Raw genomic sequence first — 17,693 nt, 5'->3', positions numbered from 1 at the left:
TCAGCCTGGGGGCTCCACGTGGCTCCTGGATCCTTCTCACCAGGCGTGCAGACCCTTTCCTCCCTTCCCAGCGCCACCTCCCTCCTGCCCAGCTCAAGCCGTTTGCTCCACTCGGGGTGAATCTGCCTGGTCCTGGCTCCTCGCTGGGATTTTCTCGGCATGGATCCCACGACTGGCATCCCCAAATGGGTAACGCGGGCAGGGGCAGGAGCCTCGCCATCCTCCTAGATGCCCGCAGGAGCCCAGGGGCAGCCTGGAGCCGTGGAGACGAGGTGAATGAGTTTGCCCATCAGGCTGGCTGCATGGTGATGCTGCCCTCCTGTCTGCGCTGTTCCCTCCTCTGCCTTGCAGGAGCCTGTGGCGAGGCTCCTGTGCCTGCAGGAGGGTGGCTGAGGGCGAGCAGAGGGCTCCCCAAATCCTGGGATGGTTTTAGGAGTCTCAGCTATCAGGCGGTTCATGCGGCACACAACAGGTCTTTTCTTCCTGGCTGTTGGTCCTGGCTCCCAGGGAGGGGTGAAATGGCCTTGGGGCAGGTGGGCAACAGAAGCTCTCCAGAATCCCATTAAAACATTTAACACCTGCTGAATCGTGCCATTGTCTGGGAGATAAAGGGAAGGGAACAAAGCTGCTCTCCATCTTCCCTGCCAGGGTGTCTGCGGGGCTCTGCTGTCCCACTGCAGGGGGGAGCCTGAATCCCCCACCAAGACCCACTCGGGGTGACCCCGTCTCCACCTGGGAATGGGAACAGTGCCATGGGACAGCCCCCGGGACCCGCTGGGCTTCAGCCCCTTCTCCTCCAATACGGAGCGTTAGGAAGGGCTGGTCCTGCCCCCAGCAGCATCTGCACGGCCAGGGCGATGTCTGGAGAGCAAACCCATGAGGGTGAGCTTCTCCAGCCCCTTGGCAGAGCTGGGCAGAGACCCCTCACCCCTGCTCTGCCGTGCCCGAGGTGCTTGGCTGGCTCGGCCGTGGTGCTTTGGTACCTGGGAGCGGTGACTTTTTTGGGTCAGGATGCTGCAGGTGGCCTCGGATGGACCCAAGAGGTGCTCTGATGTGAGCGTTGTTCCTCACGGGGCAGCACAAACCCATGGATGGTGTGAGAGGAGGCTGAGCGAGGCAGCAGCAGGCAGGAGGGCAGGAGCTCGCCTCTCAAAATCCCGACTCTGCCAGGATTGAGTCTCCAAGGAAGCAGAGCTGGGTGGCAGTGGCTGATAAGGATCTGCCCCTATCCCCTTACACGTGGGAATCCGCTCGCTGCGCCCCGCGAGCACGCTCCCAATCCAGGAGGGGTGAGGGCGGCCGGTTCGCATGCGCTCCCAGGGGCCGGGACACCTGCAGGTGCCTGCCGTGGGGGTTAAAGCAGTGTAACGCCCTTCCCCACCCGCAAACGCTCCCATCTGCACAAACAAACACACCAGTGCACTCGCACAAAGGAGCTTCTCCTGCCACCGCGGTTGCGCTTCATGCTCTGTTATCCAGGGAGCTGCGGGTGCCAAAGGCACCCGGAGAGATATCCCAGCTCCTGCTGAGGACTGGCAGGGCTGGGGAGTATTTCTAGCCTATTTCTGGCCCCCACGGGCTCTGTATGCTCCCCAGAGAGTCACCGTGGGGGTCTCAACCCAAATTTCCCTGCCCGGTGGCTGTGCAGGCTGTAGCAGCCCGGGGTTTGAGGTGACCCCATGGCGAGGCGAGGCGCACGGAGAGGGACATGTCCTGTTCTCACAGCGAGCTGGCTGCCGGCCGATGGGGCTGCGCTGGGAACGCTCCCAGAGGGCGAGCACCCAGAGGGCGAGCACCCAGAGGGTGTTCCATCCAGCTCTGCTCTGCTGCCCAAATCGGGGGGCCGGGGGCTCCTGGGAGCGAAGCGAGCATCGCCCCGCCATGCCCGAGGTGCCCTCAGCACGAGGAAGGGGCCCGGGGTGGGTGCCAGGGGGTCCTCGCCATCAGCCTGGCTGCTCAGGGGAGGCGGTGGCTTTGCTCTCCTGCCCCAGGAGTTTGCTGCTCCCTCACCTTTCGGCAGCCCAAAGTGCAGCAAGGAGCAGCTCCCAGGCGGAGCACCCCACACCTGCCTCCCCCGGCCCCCCTGCTCCGCCGGCCTGCTCTCCCCTCACCCCTGGCTGCAAAGTGAGCCGGGCAGGTGGGTGGAAAAGTGACAGCTGGTGTTGTTCCAGTGCAGGTTAATGAATGTCTCCTCCTATCCCCCCCCTCCACCTCCTCCTCCTCCTCCTCCTCCCCGCCGCCCGCCCCAGCACCCAGGCTCCTGGCTCCTATCAGCCCATCAGGCTCCCATTAACAAAGGCAGCCCTGGAGAGTTTGCATAGAGACCTGCTCTGCCTCTAATCTAGGTGGGCTAATCGCCTCCCTTGCCCAGCCTGCCTTCCCTGGGTCAATATTTGCTCTGAGCAAACACAGAGCCGTGACAGGTGTGCTGGGGAGAAGGCTCGCGGCGCGCAGCCCAGCCCTCTCGCCTGTCTCTGCTCACTCACATCTCTCCGGCCCCCCGACCGCCGGCCAGCCAGCGCTATTTTTATCGGGGCTATAAAAGCCCCATCCAGCCGGCGTCACCCTCATTTTCTGCTCGGGAGCCGGAGGGGGAAGGCGAAGCCGCTCACCTGCCAGCTGCCAGCGTGTCACCGGAGCCAGGTGAGGTGCTGCAGCCCGGCACGCCTGGGCCTGGGTCCTGCCAGCAGGGAGCTGGGCACGGGGGTCCCGCTGGGGGCACCCCAGGGGCGAGCACTGGGAGCCCGGAGGAACCCCCCAGCGGGAAGGGGACGGGCTCGGGGGATGCCATCCCGGCTGCCCCCTTCCCTAAACTTTCCCCTTTTCTCTCACCTGCATTTTCTATTCCTTTCCGTTCCCCTCCTCCATTTACTTTCCCCCTTTCTTTCTTCCTTCCTTCTCTCTCTTTTTTTTTTTTTTTTATTTTTTTTTTTTTTTCCACGGTCCCTCCCCACCCCGCGGTGCCCGTTTAACCCGCCCCTGCTCTGTTTGGCTTTCCCAGGCAGCAGGTGTGGAGCATCCAACCACCCGGACTTTACCCCGCCGGAGCTGGCTCGGGGCAGCGGCGAGGACATCGGCACCCGGACAGGGATGCGGGACGGGGACTGGGCTCCTGGCAGCACCCCCAGCCCAACCCATCCAAACCCGGAGCGACTTCTGCACTTGCCTGGCGTCGAGCCCCACGTGCAAGACCTGACCTGAACGTTTTGTTCGTTCGGCTCGCGTTAGGCAGGTCCAGCCCGTCTGCAAGCACCCGCGCCACGCCGGGGCGGCACGGCCCGTGCGCCATGCGGCTCGCAGCCCACGCCGAGGGCGCACACCCCTGTGGGATGCAGCACGCAGCCTTCACCCACACGCACGGGCGCAGGGTGGCACGGGTGTGAAGCTCTCAGCAGGCAGTGCCCGCAGAGGACACAGCGTGCGCGCAACATGCGCGAGCGCCACGGGATGGGCACGCAGGGACCCCCGTGCCATTTGCACACGTGGCAGTGGTGACAGCCGGCAGTGCAGGCAGGGACAGGAGGGACACACACGCTAGGTGTGCCCAGGGCAGGAGAGGAAAGGCACCCAGCCGTGGCACGCTAGGCACACGTGTCCCAGCTGCCGGCAGCAGCCTGGCCGTGCGCCCGCCGGCAGCAGGGCGCAGCTCCAGGTAGGTCTCAACGGTCTGCTGGCACCGAGGGAGCCACCGGGGAGGGAGAGCAAGAGCAGGGCAGAGGATTGGAGAGGTGGCATCCTTTTCCTGCCTGTGTGCTGGGCTGCCCGGGCCAGGCACGAGGTCCTGCTGCTGTCCACGCTGCTATGGAAGGGGCTGGGGGGACCTGGCAAGCTGCGGGGGGCTCCTCCAGGACAGCCCCCTCAGTGCTCACCCCACGCCCAAAGCACCCTGTAGGGCTTGAGCTGGACTTCTGCTCCCCTTCCTGGCCAGCACAGAGCCCAGGGCTGCTCCTTGTTCTGCGGAGACAGCGGGGAGTCCTGGAGAGCTGGGACAGCGATGGAGCAGCCCAGGATGCGCACCGTGCCTCTGTGCTGGCCGTGCCTGGCTCTCTGCCTTTTTCCTGAGAGCCCCGAGCAGCTCCTGTCCTGCCCTCCAGGCGCTGCCCCCAGGCACTCCCCACAGGCACTTGTGCTTCTATTTTTTTGGCGTAGGATCCAGCTGTGCCCAGGGATGCGCTGAGCCTACCGGTGGGTTGTGAGCCCTGCCTGTAGCATCACCAAACACCACAAAAGCTGAGCCTTGTGCGCTCGGGCTGATTCCTGCTGCTTTCCCCCATCCCCACCTGGTCCCCGCTCCCTCCTGGGGTGCCTCTGCAAGGGATGGAGATCAGGCACGTCCCTGAGCAGACGCTTGGAACATCTCCAGCAGGTGTGTGTGGGGGGAAAGCATCAAAAAGCACAGGGCGAGGAGCCCCCCCCCCATCTCCCAGTATCCAAACGCCCTTCCCAGCCTGGGGACAGCCAGCACACGGCGTGCTGACACTGCCCAGAGGCTGCCCATCACGGCCCTGCGGCCGCGGGCTGCTCCGGGCCACGTCTCTGGGCTGTGTCTCCTGCCACCAGGCCTGGCAAAGTTGAAAAGCTGAGAAAGCACAACACACGCCCCGCCACGCACAACCCCCTGCAGCTGCCCCAGGATCAAACAGAGCACGATTAGCAGCGCTGAGCAAAGCCAGACCCCGCTGCCCGCGCTGCTCCAGCTGCCGCACGTGCGTCCCCGCGGGGGCACAGCCCCGCACAGATCCTATCTGGTGCAGCGGGGCACGGGAGGTGCTGCCCTGCCGCCTCGCCTGCCCTCGCAGGCTCCGGGCTCTGTGGGGCTGCGTGGTGCCCTAGCACAGCCCGAGTCTGTTAGAGACCATGGGGTGCCCCAAAAAAGCCTCTTTGGCTTTTTGGGGTTTCCTGGCAGTGGCTGGAGCCAGACCCAGTGTCCCACAAATTGCCCCCAGCTCCCTTTCCTCACGCACCGTCCCCAGCTCCCGTGCCACAGCCAAGGTGACAAGGCGCAGGGGATGCGGTGTCACCATGCTCTGTCCCCCACCCCACCAGCCCCAAAATGGCCATTTGCATCCCACGGGGCTCCCAGGGCCCCGAGCTGGGGATTTGCATGGTGCGGGAGGATTTGCATGGTGGGGAGAGCAGGGCGCAGGAGGAGCGCTGAGGGGGCACGTGTGCCCCAGCCTGCGTTTGCATAGAGCCGTGTTTGCGTGCAGGTGTGTGTGCGTGTGCTTGCACACGGCTGGGGGTGTGTGCACGGCTCCGTGCGTGTCTGTGCGCCCTCGTTGGGTGCTGGCCTCACGTGGAGCTGGCTGTGCCAGTGTGCACGCTGGTGCGTGTGCCTCGTGTGCAGGGCTGGGTGTGGGTGCGAGGAGAGGCGTGTGCTGTTCCTGGAGAGCTGCGTGTCCTGCCCAGCCCGGATGTTTCGTGCCATCCCAGGATGTGCTAAAGGCAGCCGGCAGCCCTCTGCACCCCGGTGCCGCCCGGAGGGGACAGCCCGGGGACCTGCCGCTGCACCCAGAGCCACCGGGGATGTGTGGGGACAAGCACAATGGGAACCGGAGTCTGACCGGTGGTGCCAGCCTGGCATCCTCCCCCCTGCACCCCCAGGAAAGGGCTGTGAACCCCTATGAGCAAATTGGTTTAGGACTGAGGGTGCAGCCTGCCTGGGGACGAGGTGCTGAGCGGCGTGCTGGGGCTGTCCCCGCTGTTGTGCCGTGCCGGGGAGCCCCAGGGCAGGATGTTCTGTGCTCGGCCCCCGCCTGCGCTGCCTCCTGATAGCTGCTGGAGGAGGGGAGCTGCAGCTGCCAGGCTCTCGTCCTGCTGCCTGGATGAGCGTCAGCCCGGCTGGGGATAAAAAAAAAGAAGCCGACAGCTTCGCTGGTGCCCTGCCTCTGTCCTGCAGCTCTCCAGGGCACCCTCTGTTCGTTCAGGAGTGAGCCTCACCCGCTCCTTCCTGGCTATCCCCAGCCCGACCAGCTCCGGAGGTGCTGCAAGGCTTTTGGGGTCACCCTGGATGTCCCCAGACACCTGCAGCTCAGGGGAGAGGACGAGCACAAGGTCAGGCAGGACCTTGGCCAGGCACAGGCTGACCTGGCACCTCCTGGGTCCGAGGGAGATGGGAAGGGGGAAAACCCAAAGACAACTCAAAGAAACCCAAATCTTTGCAGCCAGCACCCCTACAGCAACCTCCAGGTGCTGTAGGGGGAGCTGGGACGTGGGATCCATGCTTAACCCATGGCACCCATGGGGACATTTGGGGTTGAAGGCAAGAGGCTGGCAGCAGCAGGCTCCATTTCAGGTCAGGATCAGCCCCTTTTGGGGCAGCACGGCCGGGTTTTGTCCCGCTGTCGGGGCCGGGCTGGCGCGGGGCCGCAGCACTTGCCAGCTGCTCGCAGGGAGGCTGTAATCCACAGGCAGGAGGTGAGCAGCTGGCGGAGCCTCCCTGACCTTCAGGTGGGATTAATCCCCATGGGAACAGCGGGGAGCAGGCAGGTGAGGCCACGGCTCCCTGCGGCAGCGTGGGGACCCGGCAAGGCTGCCGGGGCTGGGGGGCACCGAGCGTCCCCAAGGCGCTGGGGACAGCTTGCCACCACGCTCAGGCAGGGCAGGTGCTGGATGAGGGGCTGAGCGTGGCCCCCAGGAACCCCAAGCTCCTTGGGGTGGCCGCTGGGGACAGTGGGTGGCCAGCTCTGGGGCGCAATGGGGACGGGCGCGGTGATGCCCGGGGGACCCCCATGCCTCAGGGGTTTGTGGTGTGAGTGCTGCGTGTGGGAGCGCATCCCGGGCACATCTGCGGGGCTGTTTGCCACCCCGGGGAGTTTCCAGCTGTGGGGATGGGTGTGTAGGGAAGACGTGCGTGTGGGGTGTGCGCCAGGGCTCCTGCTGCACCAGGGCGCACGGCTGGCGCCTGCACGCGTGTGCCCGCAGCCAGCACGGAGAGGGGGCAACAGGCAGCGGGGTGCAGCGAGCATCAGCTGCAGGGTTTGGGTGCCTTTGGGTTTGTAGGGACCCCACTGGGATTTACGCACCCTCCTGTGGCTGTGTTCAGAGCAGCCCCGGAGAGGAGATGCCCGGGGAGGGTTGTGTGCGTCCCTGCCTAGGAGGATTTCCCTCAGCCTCACTTATCTGGGGGAAAAAAGGAAGAAAAAGGGAGCAGTGGGGCTGGGTGGGGGGAACGACGCACTGCCCCTGCTCTAATCAGCCAGCCCCTGCAAATAAAAGCCACCTGTTTCAGGCCTGGCAGCAGGAAGCCATCCCCAGAGCAAACAGAGCGCCAGGCAACTGGGAAAAAGGCAAACAGGGGCCGGCACCGGCTCCATCTGCTCCCTCCCAGCCCCAGCCCTGGGTCTCCAGCCCCTGGGGGTGACAGCGCAGCCCCGAGTGGGGTGACTCCAGGGGTGGCCGTCCCGGTAGCAAGCCCAGATGCTCACAGGGACAGCGGGAAGGGCTGCCACGAGCCCCAGATGTGGTGGCAGCACCGGGATGCCCGGGCAGAGCCGCGTCCCCTCCTGTGGGGCCGTGCCCGCACGGCTGGGGACCGCAGCGAGGGAGCGACCCCATCCCCGGGGCTGGTGGAGAGAAACCCGATGGGGCTGGCGGAGGGAAACCCGATCTGTTTTGCTGCTGCAGGGAACAGGCTGAGCCGGGAGGGACGCGGGGACCTTATTAAATTAGCCTATGCAGCAGGCCCTGGGCGAGCAGCTGCCCTCCTGCAGGCTCGCTGCCTGCGCCCCACAGCCCCTCTCCCCCTCCTGCTGGGGGTCCTGGGGGCTGTAGGGTGACCGAGCCACCACCTGGGGATGCTGGGTGGGGACGGGGATCGCCCAGCCCCTCTGGGGGTGCTCAGTGGGGCGCAGGCTGTGTCAGCACCCTGGGGTGCAGGGGGGAAGGGCTCTGGGCACGGGGAGCCCCCCACCAGCTGCGCCCTTCTGGGGGTGCCGAGGGGGTGTGAGGCACATCCCAAAGCGTGGGACAGGGCAGAGAAGCAAGGATATGGGGCACAGCCTGCAGCTGGAGGTGGCTTTCTCCTCTCTGCCCACCCCTTCCCCAGATGCTTTTGCTTAAAGGTTTGTACGGGGCTGCCCGTTAGGGCGCAGCACCGGTGCCCTACAGATCCTACAGCACCATATCCAGCATCCCACACGCTCCACAGCACAGCTCACACCCCACATATCCCACAAAACCCATTGCAGGGGCAGGGTCTCCATCACATACCTCACAGTGCCCCCACCCCATAACCTCAGGCTGTCCCCACACCCCATAATACCCCATAACACTGCCCCACACCCCTGCTCTGCATCCTGACCCATCCTCCTCCAAGCGATGGGGCTGCCCAAATCCACCCCACAAGAGGATTTGTCCCCCACAAGGGGACAAATGGGGACATGAACGGGGGCGGGGAGGTGGATGGAGAGGTGTGGGGGACCCAGATGGATGGACCCCAGCGGGATGGGGTTGGGGTTTGGGGTGGGGAATCGCTGCCATCCCCAATCCTTCCCCCACCCTCTGCTCCCCCCGCAGCTCCCATCCAAGGTGGCGCAAGCTGAGGGGGTGTCGTGTGTGTGTGTCCCCCCCCCCGGCACCTCCTGTCCCTCTGCTGCAGCCAGCTCCAAGCGCTGCCAGGCTGCACCCTCTGCTGGGGACAGGAGGCAGCGGCAGGGGACAGCCGGGGGGGACAGGGGGGCAAACAGCAGGGAAAGAGGTGCTGCCAGTGCCTGGGGGGAACGGGGACACGAAGGTGACCGCGGGTCCTGCTCCCTGCTGTCACCCCTCGGTCCCCAACCCTGGCTGAGCAGGGGACGGAGCCGCCAGGCGCAGCCGTGCGGGGACACCGAGAGAAGAGCTGCCACCAGGACCCCCGTTTGGTCCTCAGCCAGCCCTGGTGGGGCTGGGGATGTCCCCAAGGCACCTCTGTCCCGGCTCTGGTCCCCTCCTGCTGTGTGCCACCCCCTGGGGCGCGGGGACCCTTGGGCACGGGGACGCACCCGGGCGCATTGCAAGCGAGGAGCGGGCAGCAGGGCACGGGGCTGGAGGAGGGGGGGCTGCACGGCTCCCCGAGCCCACACCGGCCAAACCCTGGCAGTGCCACGTCCTCATCCAGCTCCTGGGAAAGGCAGCAGCCCCTAATCCCCGTGCCGAGCAGGGGCATTGTGCGGGGGCAGAAAGGAAAGCGGTGCGTCAGGCCCTCGACCCATTGTGCCCCTGAGCCCCTGCGCAAACACAGCCCGGCACTTGCATTGTCAGCGCCGGGGAGGGGGGGGGGAAACAAGGGGGGGGAGCCGCTCTCGCCACGCTGCCTGAGTGGAATGGACAGCGGGTGGGCACCCCGGCACCCCCCCACCCCGCTGACACAGCGCCTGCCCCCCTGCCACCCCCATTTCGCCTATATAGGGCCCGGGGAACAGCCGGCACCGGCACCGCCACCTTCGCCTCCGTGCCCTGTGACCGAGTAAGTACCAGGCTGTGAGCCCCCCCCCACGCACAGCCGCTGCCATGCCACCCTTGTGCCCCCCCCCAGGAAGCCCCCAACCCTTGTGCACCCCGGGTGTGGGGTGCTGCGCTCCCTGCGTGGGTGCAGGGGGGGTCAGCCTGGCAACAGGTGCTGTGCTTTGGGGTCACTGCCACCCCCCCGCTGGGTTCGGTGAGCAGAGGGTGGCAGCACCCAGCTCAATCATCGTGGGGGGGGAGCAGAGAAGTGGTGGAAGCCCCCCGGGCACCGGGGGTATCATATGGAGAGACGGGGTGCTGCGAGTGCAGCGGGAGGGAAGGGGGCTGGTGGCACGGTTTGGGGACACCCTGCCCGGGTGACGCCGGGGCTCTGCCCGCAGCCGAGCTCCCCGCATGACCAGCGAAGCCATGGACACCCTGGGGCAGCACAAGATCACGGTGTGGGAGGAGGAGAGCTTCCAGGGCAAGCGCTGCGAGTTCCTCATGGAGTGCCCCAGCATCATGGAGCGCGGCTTCCGCAAGATCCGCTCCATCAAGGTGGAGTCGGGCCCGTAAGTGCCCCCCCCCACCCCCCCCCACCTCCCCGGCACCTTCCCTGCCACCAGGCCACGTCCCTGAGCGCCACCCCCCCCTCCCCATCTCCTCTCCCCTGCAGCTGGGTGGGCTTCGAGTACCCCGAGTACCAGGGCCAGCAGTTCATCCTGGAGAAGGGCGACTACCCCCGGTGGGAAGCCTGGAGCGGGAACAGCGGCTACCGCACCGAGCACCTCCTCTCCTTTCGGCCCGTCAAGTGCGCCGTGAGTGGCAGGGGTCTGGGCTGGGGACAGCGGGGACAGGGGGTGGGTGTGGGACGGACAGGGGGACGTGGGGATGTGGGACGGAGGGGTGGCTGTGCGCATTGGCTCCCTGCAAGCATCCTGAGATGAGCTTCAGGACCAAAACGCAGCCCCAAACCATCCCAACTCCTGCTCCGCGCATTGGGGAGCCACCTCCCGGGATGGGGTCCCCATATCTCACCTCCCCCCCCACAACCCTGGCTTTTTGGGGGGAGCAGAGAGGAGCTGAGGAGATGCTCGGGGTGCATCCTCCTCCCTCCCGGGGTGCCGGAGCAGGCGCAGCCTCTATCGCTCCATCTGCAGCAGTGCGGGTGCTTGCGATGCCGGCATGTCTGCGCCTCGGCGCGGGGCGCATCGTCGTCGTCCCCCCCCCCCAACTTTTAATAATCACCAGGCAGATATGCTCGGGCTTTAATAAAGGGGCCGAGATAAGATCGCTCCTTGCTGGCAGGGCTGCTCCGCGGTGCAGATGGATGCGCATGGGGGCTGGGAACATGGTGAGGGGGGGGACAGGACGGGGAGGGGGGGACAGTGCGCATCGCTCAGTGTCCCAGCCGTTAACTCCTGGGTGCCCAGCGCCCAGCCAAACCCTACAGAGCTTTGGGGGGGCTTTTTTGGCACCCTGCAGCCTCAGGGAGCGGGAGGATGCTGGGGGCAGGAGCCCGTGTGGGTGCAGGGGATGTGGCTGCCGTCACCAAAGCCTGGTCCCCCCCTGGAGCTGTGCTTGGGGACCACAGGGACATCCTCTGGGCAGCCTGGGGGTGTCCTAGCGAGGCTGAAGCACCCCCCCCTGTGGGCTCACAGCCTTGCAAAAAAGCCGGGCACGGCCCCGAGGTGCTCCCTGGTGTAAAAAACCCCAGTGCCACGTCCCCAGCCGCCCCGCTGAGCCCAGCCCCGCTCGCTCCCCAGAACCACAACGACAGCAAAGCCACCCTGTACGAGGCCGAGAACTTCCAGGGGCACAAGTTCGAGCTGAGCGATGACTACCCCTCGCTGCAGGCCATGGGCTGGGGCAACAAGGAGGTGGCATCCATCAAAGTCAACGCTGGAGCGTGAGTCCTGCTGCCGGGGAGGGGCGCAGAGGGAAGGGCGTCGGAGAGCACAGCCCCACGGATGGGGGACCCCAAAATGAGGGGCACTTTCCCGCTCCCTTCCCCTTGGAAATCCGCGCCCTGGGGGTGTTTCTGTGCTCCCACCGTGGGGACGGAGAGGATGGGAAGGGGGAAGGTGGCTCAGAGCGGGGCTCTGAGCCCGGGTTGTCCCCGCAGGTGGGTGGCGTACCAGTACCCGGGCTACCGGGGCTACCAGTACGTGCTGGAGCGGGACAGGCAGAGCGGCGAGTACAAGAAGTACAGCGAGTACAGCAGCCAGGCCCACACCAACCAGATCCAGTCCATCCGCCGCATCCAGCACTGAGCAGGGGCAGGGCGCGCCCCCCGCAGCCCCCCCCGGCTGCCGTGCCAGAGACCCGTACCTGGTAGCGAATAAAGGCATTTGTCCAAAAAAAAAAAAAAAAACAACAAAAAACACACACAAACGGGTGTTCCTGCCTCTGCTCTGCTCCTCGGGGGCTGTGGGACCCCCCCGCGGGGCAGGGTGCCCCCACCCTGGGCTCTCCGCACCCCACCTGGGTCCCCTGGTCCCCATAAACTGGGGGGCAGAGGGGCTACAAAACGGCTCCTACCCCTCGGATGGTCCAACTGGGGAGGTGGGGGCATGTTGGCCTTACTGGGGGGGCGATTTGGGGGGGTCGTGGTGCTCCCAGGGTGTGTGCTGGGGAAGGTGATGGCCACAGAGCCTTCGGGCACGAGGTCCCCAGGGTGGGAGAGGCCGGTTCCCCCGTGTGTCCCCCCCCCCCCATCCCGGCCACGCCAGCACATCCGTGCCAGCATCCGGCTCCGGCTCCGCCTGGGCACACCGGGAGCCCCACCCAGCCTCCTCCTCCTGCACCCTTTCCCAGCCTCCTCATCCTCTCCCATCTCACCCCATCACCCCCCCAAGCTGTCCTGGGGGCGCACACCCCCCCTCGGCACCCCGAGGTGCCCCCCGCACCCGGGGCATGGCAGAATCACCGGGTGCCGGGGTGCCCGCACGGGTGGCCTTGGGGTGGCACCCAGGGGGACGTGGGGCTGGGGAGGGGCTGGGATGGTTTTGGGGTCTCAAACACCCCCATATCAATGTGCACACCCTGTACCCACACCCCCCAGCCTCGTGCTGCGTGCGTGAGCTTGCACACCAGCGTGTGCCCCCCGTGCGACCCGTGCAAAGGTGCCAGCGCCCCACACGTCCCCCCCAGGGCCACGCTGTGGGGCCGCGTGGCCGCCACCAAGCTTTTCCCAGCCCTCCCCTGTCCCCACCCCGCCACGGCCCCACGCAGCCCGGCCTCTCCCCCCTGCACAAACACATTCCTGCACACCGGCCGGGCTGCGGCCAGCCCAAGGCCACGTCAGCTCGGCGCTCTGCTCCACGCCGCTGGCACCGCGCAGGTGAAGCTGTCCCGGGCTCCGACCCCCAGGGCTGACATGGGGAAAGATCCGGGAGGGGGTCCCGGGGAAATGTGGGGGCTGCTCTGCCTTGTCCTCAGGGGGTGAGAGAGCTGGGGGGGGGCGGATCAGGGGGCAAACCGCCCGGGTGCAGCTGTGGGTACGGTCCCCAAATTCCCCCCTCCTTGATTTTCTTTTCCCATCCCTTGGGTCCCCATCCTCCTTGCCCCTCAGCCCCCCAGGCCGCCCCCAGCCCCCAGCCCCATCACACCCCAGGTCTCCCGCAGCCCCCCACACCCAGGGGTCCCCATCTCATGCCCCCAGCCCCCCCCTATTTCCAGCTCCCTTGGCCCTAACACTACCCAGCACGTTCCCTCTGCCACACAGGTTCCCTGGAGCGGGATCCTCGCCACCGGGGCCAGCTCCCGAGGCTGCCAGAGGGGACTTGTGGTGGCCGTGCCCCCCGTCCCCCCCCCCACCCCGCCGTGTCCCGGGCTTGTTTTCCGTTGCCTGCGGTTTGTTGCAGTGACTCAGGCAGCGAAAGCAAGTCTGGGAGGCTGCGGAGAGGCTGCACGGTGTCTGTGGGGGGGGTTTGGGGGGGCTGGAGATCACCCTAAAAGGCTGGGGGGAATTTGGGGAGGCGTACAGGGGGCTGCGCTCAGCTCTCCCCACCAGCGTCTGCTCTCTGTCCCCGATGGGGATGGGAATTGGGGTGGAGGGAGAGGGCTGGCTGAGCACCCAGGGAACCCCAGTTTCAGCCCGGTTCCCAAATAATAACCATGGGGCAGCATGAGCGCGTCCCAATTCCCATCGGATTCACGCCTCACGAGGAACATTTTGGAGAAATCCTGCCGAGCCTGGAGCCAGAGCTTTACCAGACAGCAGCGAAACACCGCGGGAGGCTTCGTGGGCTGACCACTGGCTCAGTCCTGGCCGTGGGGACGGAGGTGGCGCTCAGAGGTGGCCCCGGTGGCCACGGGTGTCTTTTGGGGGCCAGCTTGCCCCAACCCCTTTCTCCCCGAGTCACCCTCCTGTCCTCACAAGGCACCCGAAACACCTCTGTCCCTGCACCAAGCTGGCATCTCCCGGAGCCCACAAAACCCGATGGCAACGGGACCCTGCGGGTTTGGGACGGTGCGTGGGGCCACAGACCCTAACCAAGAGGGGCCAGAGGTCGGGACGGGGCTGGGGACCCAAAGGATGCACCAAGGACGAGGGGCACGGGGGTGATGCTGGGGGGTGACACGAGGACGGGGGGGCCGTCAGAGGTTGGGGGGAGGCCGGGGAGGGGAGGCTGGGCCACGGCGGTCTCCAGGCAGTGCGGGAGCCCCGCTCGCAGCCGGGATGGCAGCGCCGTGTTTGCCAAGAGTTAAGGAGGCGGAAGAGGCAGGAAGCGGCCCGAGCCGCTCTCCATAGAAACCCGCGGCCGTGATTAAAGTCTGATGCGGGCCCGATAGCGGGCTGGGGTAGGGGGGGGGGGGACAGCGCCCGCTTTAATTACAGCGGAGGAAATTGCTGGAGCCGGGGCCCCGAGCCCCTGCGAGTTGCTTGGAAACTCCCTCCCCCCCCTCCCCACCTCCCGCCTCCCCCCCCCGGCCCCTGCCCGTCCCCTGCCCGTCCCGCTGCCATTTATTCGCCATCAGCTGCTCCCTGATAAAGTGGAATAATAATAATAATAATAGGGGCAGGAATATTAAAACATGCAGCCCGCGGGCCGCCCCCACAGCTGCCATGAGACGCGGCGCCGGAGCGGTGCCACTGCTGCTCAACATGTACCTGCCAGGTACGGGCGGACCCCCCCCCGCACCTCAACGCACCCCTGCCCTCGCCCGCCCTGCCCCGCCGTGGCCCCGCAGCCCTTCCCCAGCCCCGGCCCCCTCCGGCGCCCACCCACCCACCCACCCATCTCTCCGTCCTTCTTTCTGTCCCCTCCGTCTACCCAACGGCCCTTCCATTGCGCCCTACCCGTTGCCTGCTCATCCTTCCTTCCATCCTTCCACCTCCATCCCTCCATCCACACGTCCTCCCCTCTCGCCCTCCGCCACCCAGCTCTCCTCCTTTCCACCCCACTTTTCTTTCCCTTTCCCCACCCGTGCGCTCCCCAGCGCCCTTCCCTCCGCACCCGTCCCCCCGTCTCCCCCGTCCAGCCACCTCCTCCCCGCAGCTCTCTCCCTCTCTCCCTCCCGCCGCCCTACCCCAGCCCGCGGGATTTTCTATTCCTATTTAAAAGCTTCCCCGGCTCCGTCGGAAATCGGATTTCCTTTTTCCTGGACGCGTTTCCTGGCTTCGCCGCGGCGGCGGGGCAGGCGAGGGGGAGCGGCCGCCCGGGGGTGGGCGCCGGGGGGTCTCGGTCTCCCCCCACCCCTCCCCAACACCCGCTCCCCTTTTTGTCCCGCAGATCCAGTCAGGGAAACTTTGTTCAAAGACGGCAAGAGCCAGGCGTGGGGGTCCCTCAACCCAGGCGTGCAGAAAGGTAAGAGCCTCCCTGCCCCATCCCCACAGCAGCAGGGACCCCCTGGGCACACAGAGCCCCCCGCACCCCGTAGCCAAGCCACCTTCCTCTCCGTGTGCCCCATCCGTCGGGGCTTTCAAAGCTCAGGCCGTGATGATTGCCACCCAAAAACAGACGGGGAAGGAGCCGAGCCCCCTGACAGCCATCCTGGTGCATCAGCGGTGCTGCCAAAGCCCCATGGGGCAGAGCACGGTGACCCCGGGTCCCCTCCCGGTGCTCCGGGAATATCTGATGGAGAGGGGGCTGCCGGCCAGCCCTGGAGCTGAGGGGGCTCCTCCAGGCTTGGGAGAGCTGGTTCGGGGAGCAGGAGAATGGGGGTGCAACTGGGGAGGGGGCTGCTGGGGCACGGGGTGGCTGGGAAGTGATGGATCCCCCAGGAGCTGGAGCCTTCCCCTGGGAAAAGCCATCCAGGGACACGAGGAGCAGCCTGGAGCCTCCTGGGGGGCATGGGGTTATGTGGGGCCAGCACCCGTTCAGCTGCCTGGAGAGGGGATAGGGCTCGGGGTTTGCTCTGAGCTGGAAAAGGGGAGCCCTGGGTTTGGGGTGGGAGCAGGGCGAGGCTGGGGCTGGGGGGGAGCCCTTTTACCTCCGCATTGCGGACTCTGCCCAGCCATGCTGTGAGAGCAGAGCCTTTTAGGATCGCTGCAGGATCCCCCGGGGAGCCGCAGAGGCAGCACTGAACCTCGCCACCCCACCCCACCCCACCCCACCCAGCTGCACCCCCAGCACGGGGTGGGCGCACCGGAGAGGGGAGAAACACCGAGAGGTGCAGGGGGCGAAGGCGTGGGGTGGTTCCTGGTGAAGGCACAGCCTCGGGGAGTCCTGCAGTGGGGTGGCTGGGGGTGCGGTGACCCCAGAGGGGACATTGGTGCCCGATTCAGCCCCACAGAGGGTCCCGTCTCACCTGCACCTGCTGGGCAGCCGGGGCTTGGCTCGGGGCAGCATTGCTCCCCGGTGTCAGCTCCCCCGGGGGGATCCGTGCCCTTGGAGATGCCCTGTGGCACCAGCCCATCTGTGGGGACACGGGATCAGGCCCTGCTGCGGCTTCTTTCGGCCTCCAGAGCCCCCGTGGGGTCCTCTCCTCCTGCCTCGGGGCGCAGGATGCCGCAGGGATGCTGCGGAGGAGACGCCAGGATGCCAACACCCGCGCCCCGAGCGCAGGAAAAACGCACCCGGGGGTGGGAAGGGGGCGACGTGGCAGGGGGCAAAGGGGCACATCCCATTCCCGTGCCCTGACGGGGAGCTTTGACCTCTCCGGGGCAGGCAGCGGGCAGATCCAGCTGTGGCAATTCCTGCTGGAGCTGCTGTCGGACCGGGCCAACCTCAACTGCATTGCCTGGGAAGGCACCAACGGGGAGTTCAAGCTGATCGACCCCGACGAGGTGGCGAGGCGCTGGGGCGAGCGGAAGAGCAAGCCCAACATGAATTACGACAAGCTGAGCCGGGCGCTGCGCTACTACTACGACAAGAACATCATGACCAAGGTGCACGGCAAGCGCTACGCCTACAAGTTCGACTTCCACGGGCTGGCCCAGGTCTGCCAGCCCGCCGCCCCCGAGCACGCCCTCTACAAATTCCAGGGCAACCTGGCCCCGCTGCCCTTCTCGGGCATCTCCAAACTCAACCTCATGACCTCCGGGGTGACTCCGGCTGGTTTTTCCTACTGGCCCGGCTCCAGCCCGTCCCTCTACCCCGGGCACAGCCTGCAGCCCTCCGCCCCCTTCAGCGCCGTGGCAGCCTCCCACCTCAACAACATGAACAACCATTACCATTAGGGGCTCGGCCGCTCCGGGAGGTCCCCGTCCCCATCCCGGTGCCGTCCCCGGGCGCTGTGGGGCTTGGGGAGCTCGGCGGGGTTATTAGAGGGGTGCAGGGGGGTGGGATGCTGCGGCTCTGCTGGCGGTTTGGAGAGGGGCGCGGGGTGGCCGCGGGGCAGTAGGGTTTCTTCTCCCTGCTGTGGGTGGTCGGAGGGCAGAAGGCGTCTGGACTTTAGGGTGAGGGGGAGCCACGGTTGTGGGAACGCACAGGGATGCCTAAAGAGGGGTGCGAACGGGAGGGAAAAGCGTGGGTCCTTCCCCAACCACCCCCCAACCCACAGCCCCCGCTGGTGCTTAGCTCTGCCCCCAGCCTGTGCCCACCCTCCTCTCTCTCCTCACCTTGCCCGGGGGTGAGGGGCCCTCCCTGCAGCCCCTTGGCCCCCCCAGCCCATCTCCAAGGGTGGAGATGGAGCAGGAGAAGGGACCCAAGCAGGGCTGGGAGCTCTGGGCACCGAGGGGTGGGCCTGGGGCTCTCCCCCCACCCCGTGTCCGAGGATGTGCCCCCCTTCCAGAGCAGGACTTTGACCCAGTGGCTGGAGAAGAGCCGGGCTCTGCCAGGCAGGGAGGGATCTGGCTTCAATAAAACGGAGAGGTGCTGTCA

At 66.6% G+C, this 17,693-nt stretch overlaps 2 protein-coding genes across 6 annotated transcripts; both read left to right on the top strand.

Annotated features, from left to right (window-relative positions):
- The first annotated feature begins 2,265 nt into the window (after positions 1-2,265).
- Positions 2,266-11,824, top strand: CRYBA2 (crystallin beta A2). Of its 4 annotated transcripts, none has more exons than XM_072040686.1 (6): positions 2,266-2,643; positions 9,388-9,445; positions 9,825-9,995; positions 10,100-10,241; positions 11,190-11,332; positions 11,549-11,816. In XM_072040686.1, the coding sequence occupies exons 3-6, from the start codon at positions 9,838-9,840 to the stop codon at positions 11,694-11,696; spliced, it is 591 nt and encodes a 196-aa protein (XP_071896787.1). In that variant the 5' UTR covers positions 2,266-2,643; positions 9,388-9,445; positions 9,825-9,837; the 3' UTR covers positions 11,697-11,816. The 4 variants fall into 4 exon arrangements, with proteins under 4 accessions (XP_071896787.1, XP_071896785.1, XP_071896786.1 ...); XM_072040685.1 differs by lacking the exon at positions 2,266-2,643 and adding an exon at positions 3,217-6,417; XM_027461868.3 differs by lacking the exon at positions 2,266-2,643 and adding an exon at positions 3,217-6,450.
- A 137-nt stretch (positions 11,825-11,961) lies between these two features.
- FEV (FEV transcription factor, ETS family member) lies at positions 11,962-17,693 on the top strand. Of its 2 annotated transcripts, none has more exons than XM_038182520.2 (3): positions 11,962-12,766; positions 15,162-15,236; positions 16,539-17,693. In XM_038182520.2, the coding sequence occupies exons 1-3, from the start codon at positions 12,340-12,342 to the stop codon at positions 17,048-17,050; spliced, it is 1,014 nt and encodes a 337-aa protein (XP_038038448.2). In that variant the 5' UTR covers positions 11,962-12,339; the 3' UTR covers positions 17,051-17,693. The 2 variants fall into 2 exon arrangements, with proteins under 2 accessions (XP_038038448.2, XP_038038449.2); XM_038182521.2 differs by lacking the exon at positions 11,962-12,766 and adding an exon at positions 14,362-14,546.

The sequence above is a fragment of the Anas platyrhynchos genome, chromosome 7 (genome assembly GCF_047663525.1).
Source record: "Anas platyrhynchos isolate ZD024472 breed Pekin duck chromosome 7, IASCAAS_PekinDuck_T2T, whole genome shotgun sequence".
Classification (NCBI taxonomy): Eukaryota; Metazoa; Chordata; class Aves; order Anseriformes; family Anatidae; genus Anas; species Anas platyrhynchos.
Note: the sequence above shows the minus strand (reverse complement) of the source record. Positions and strands in the feature narration are given on the sequence as shown.

Bases quoted from the DNA above. Each gene is read 5' to 3' on its own strand.
- CRYBA2 (XM_072040684.1), top strand. From the start codon at position 9,303: ATGGACAGCGGGTGGGCACCCCGGCACCCCCCCACCCCGCTGACACAG. The intron at 9,446-9,824 runs GTAAGTACCAGG...CTCTGCCCGCAG, and splicing joins CCTCCGTGCCCTGTGACCGA to CCGAGCTCCCCGCATGACCA. The intron at 11,333-11,548 runs GTGAGTCCTGCT...TTGTCCCCGCAG, and splicing joins ATCAAAGTCAACGCTGGAGC to GTGGGTGGCGTACCAGTACC.
- FEV (XM_038182520.2), top strand. From the start codon at position 12,340: ATGGCAGAATCACCGGGTGCCGGGGTGCCCGCACGGGTGGCCTTGGGG. The intron at 12,767-15,161 runs GTGAAGCTGTCC...TTTGTCCCGCAG, and splicing joins ACGCCGCTGGCACCGCGCAG to ATCCAGTCAGGGAAACTTTG. The intron at 15,237-16,538 runs GTAAGAGCCTCC...TCTCCGGGGCAG, and splicing joins CAACCCAGGCGTGCAGAAAG to GCAGCGGGCAGATCCAGCTG.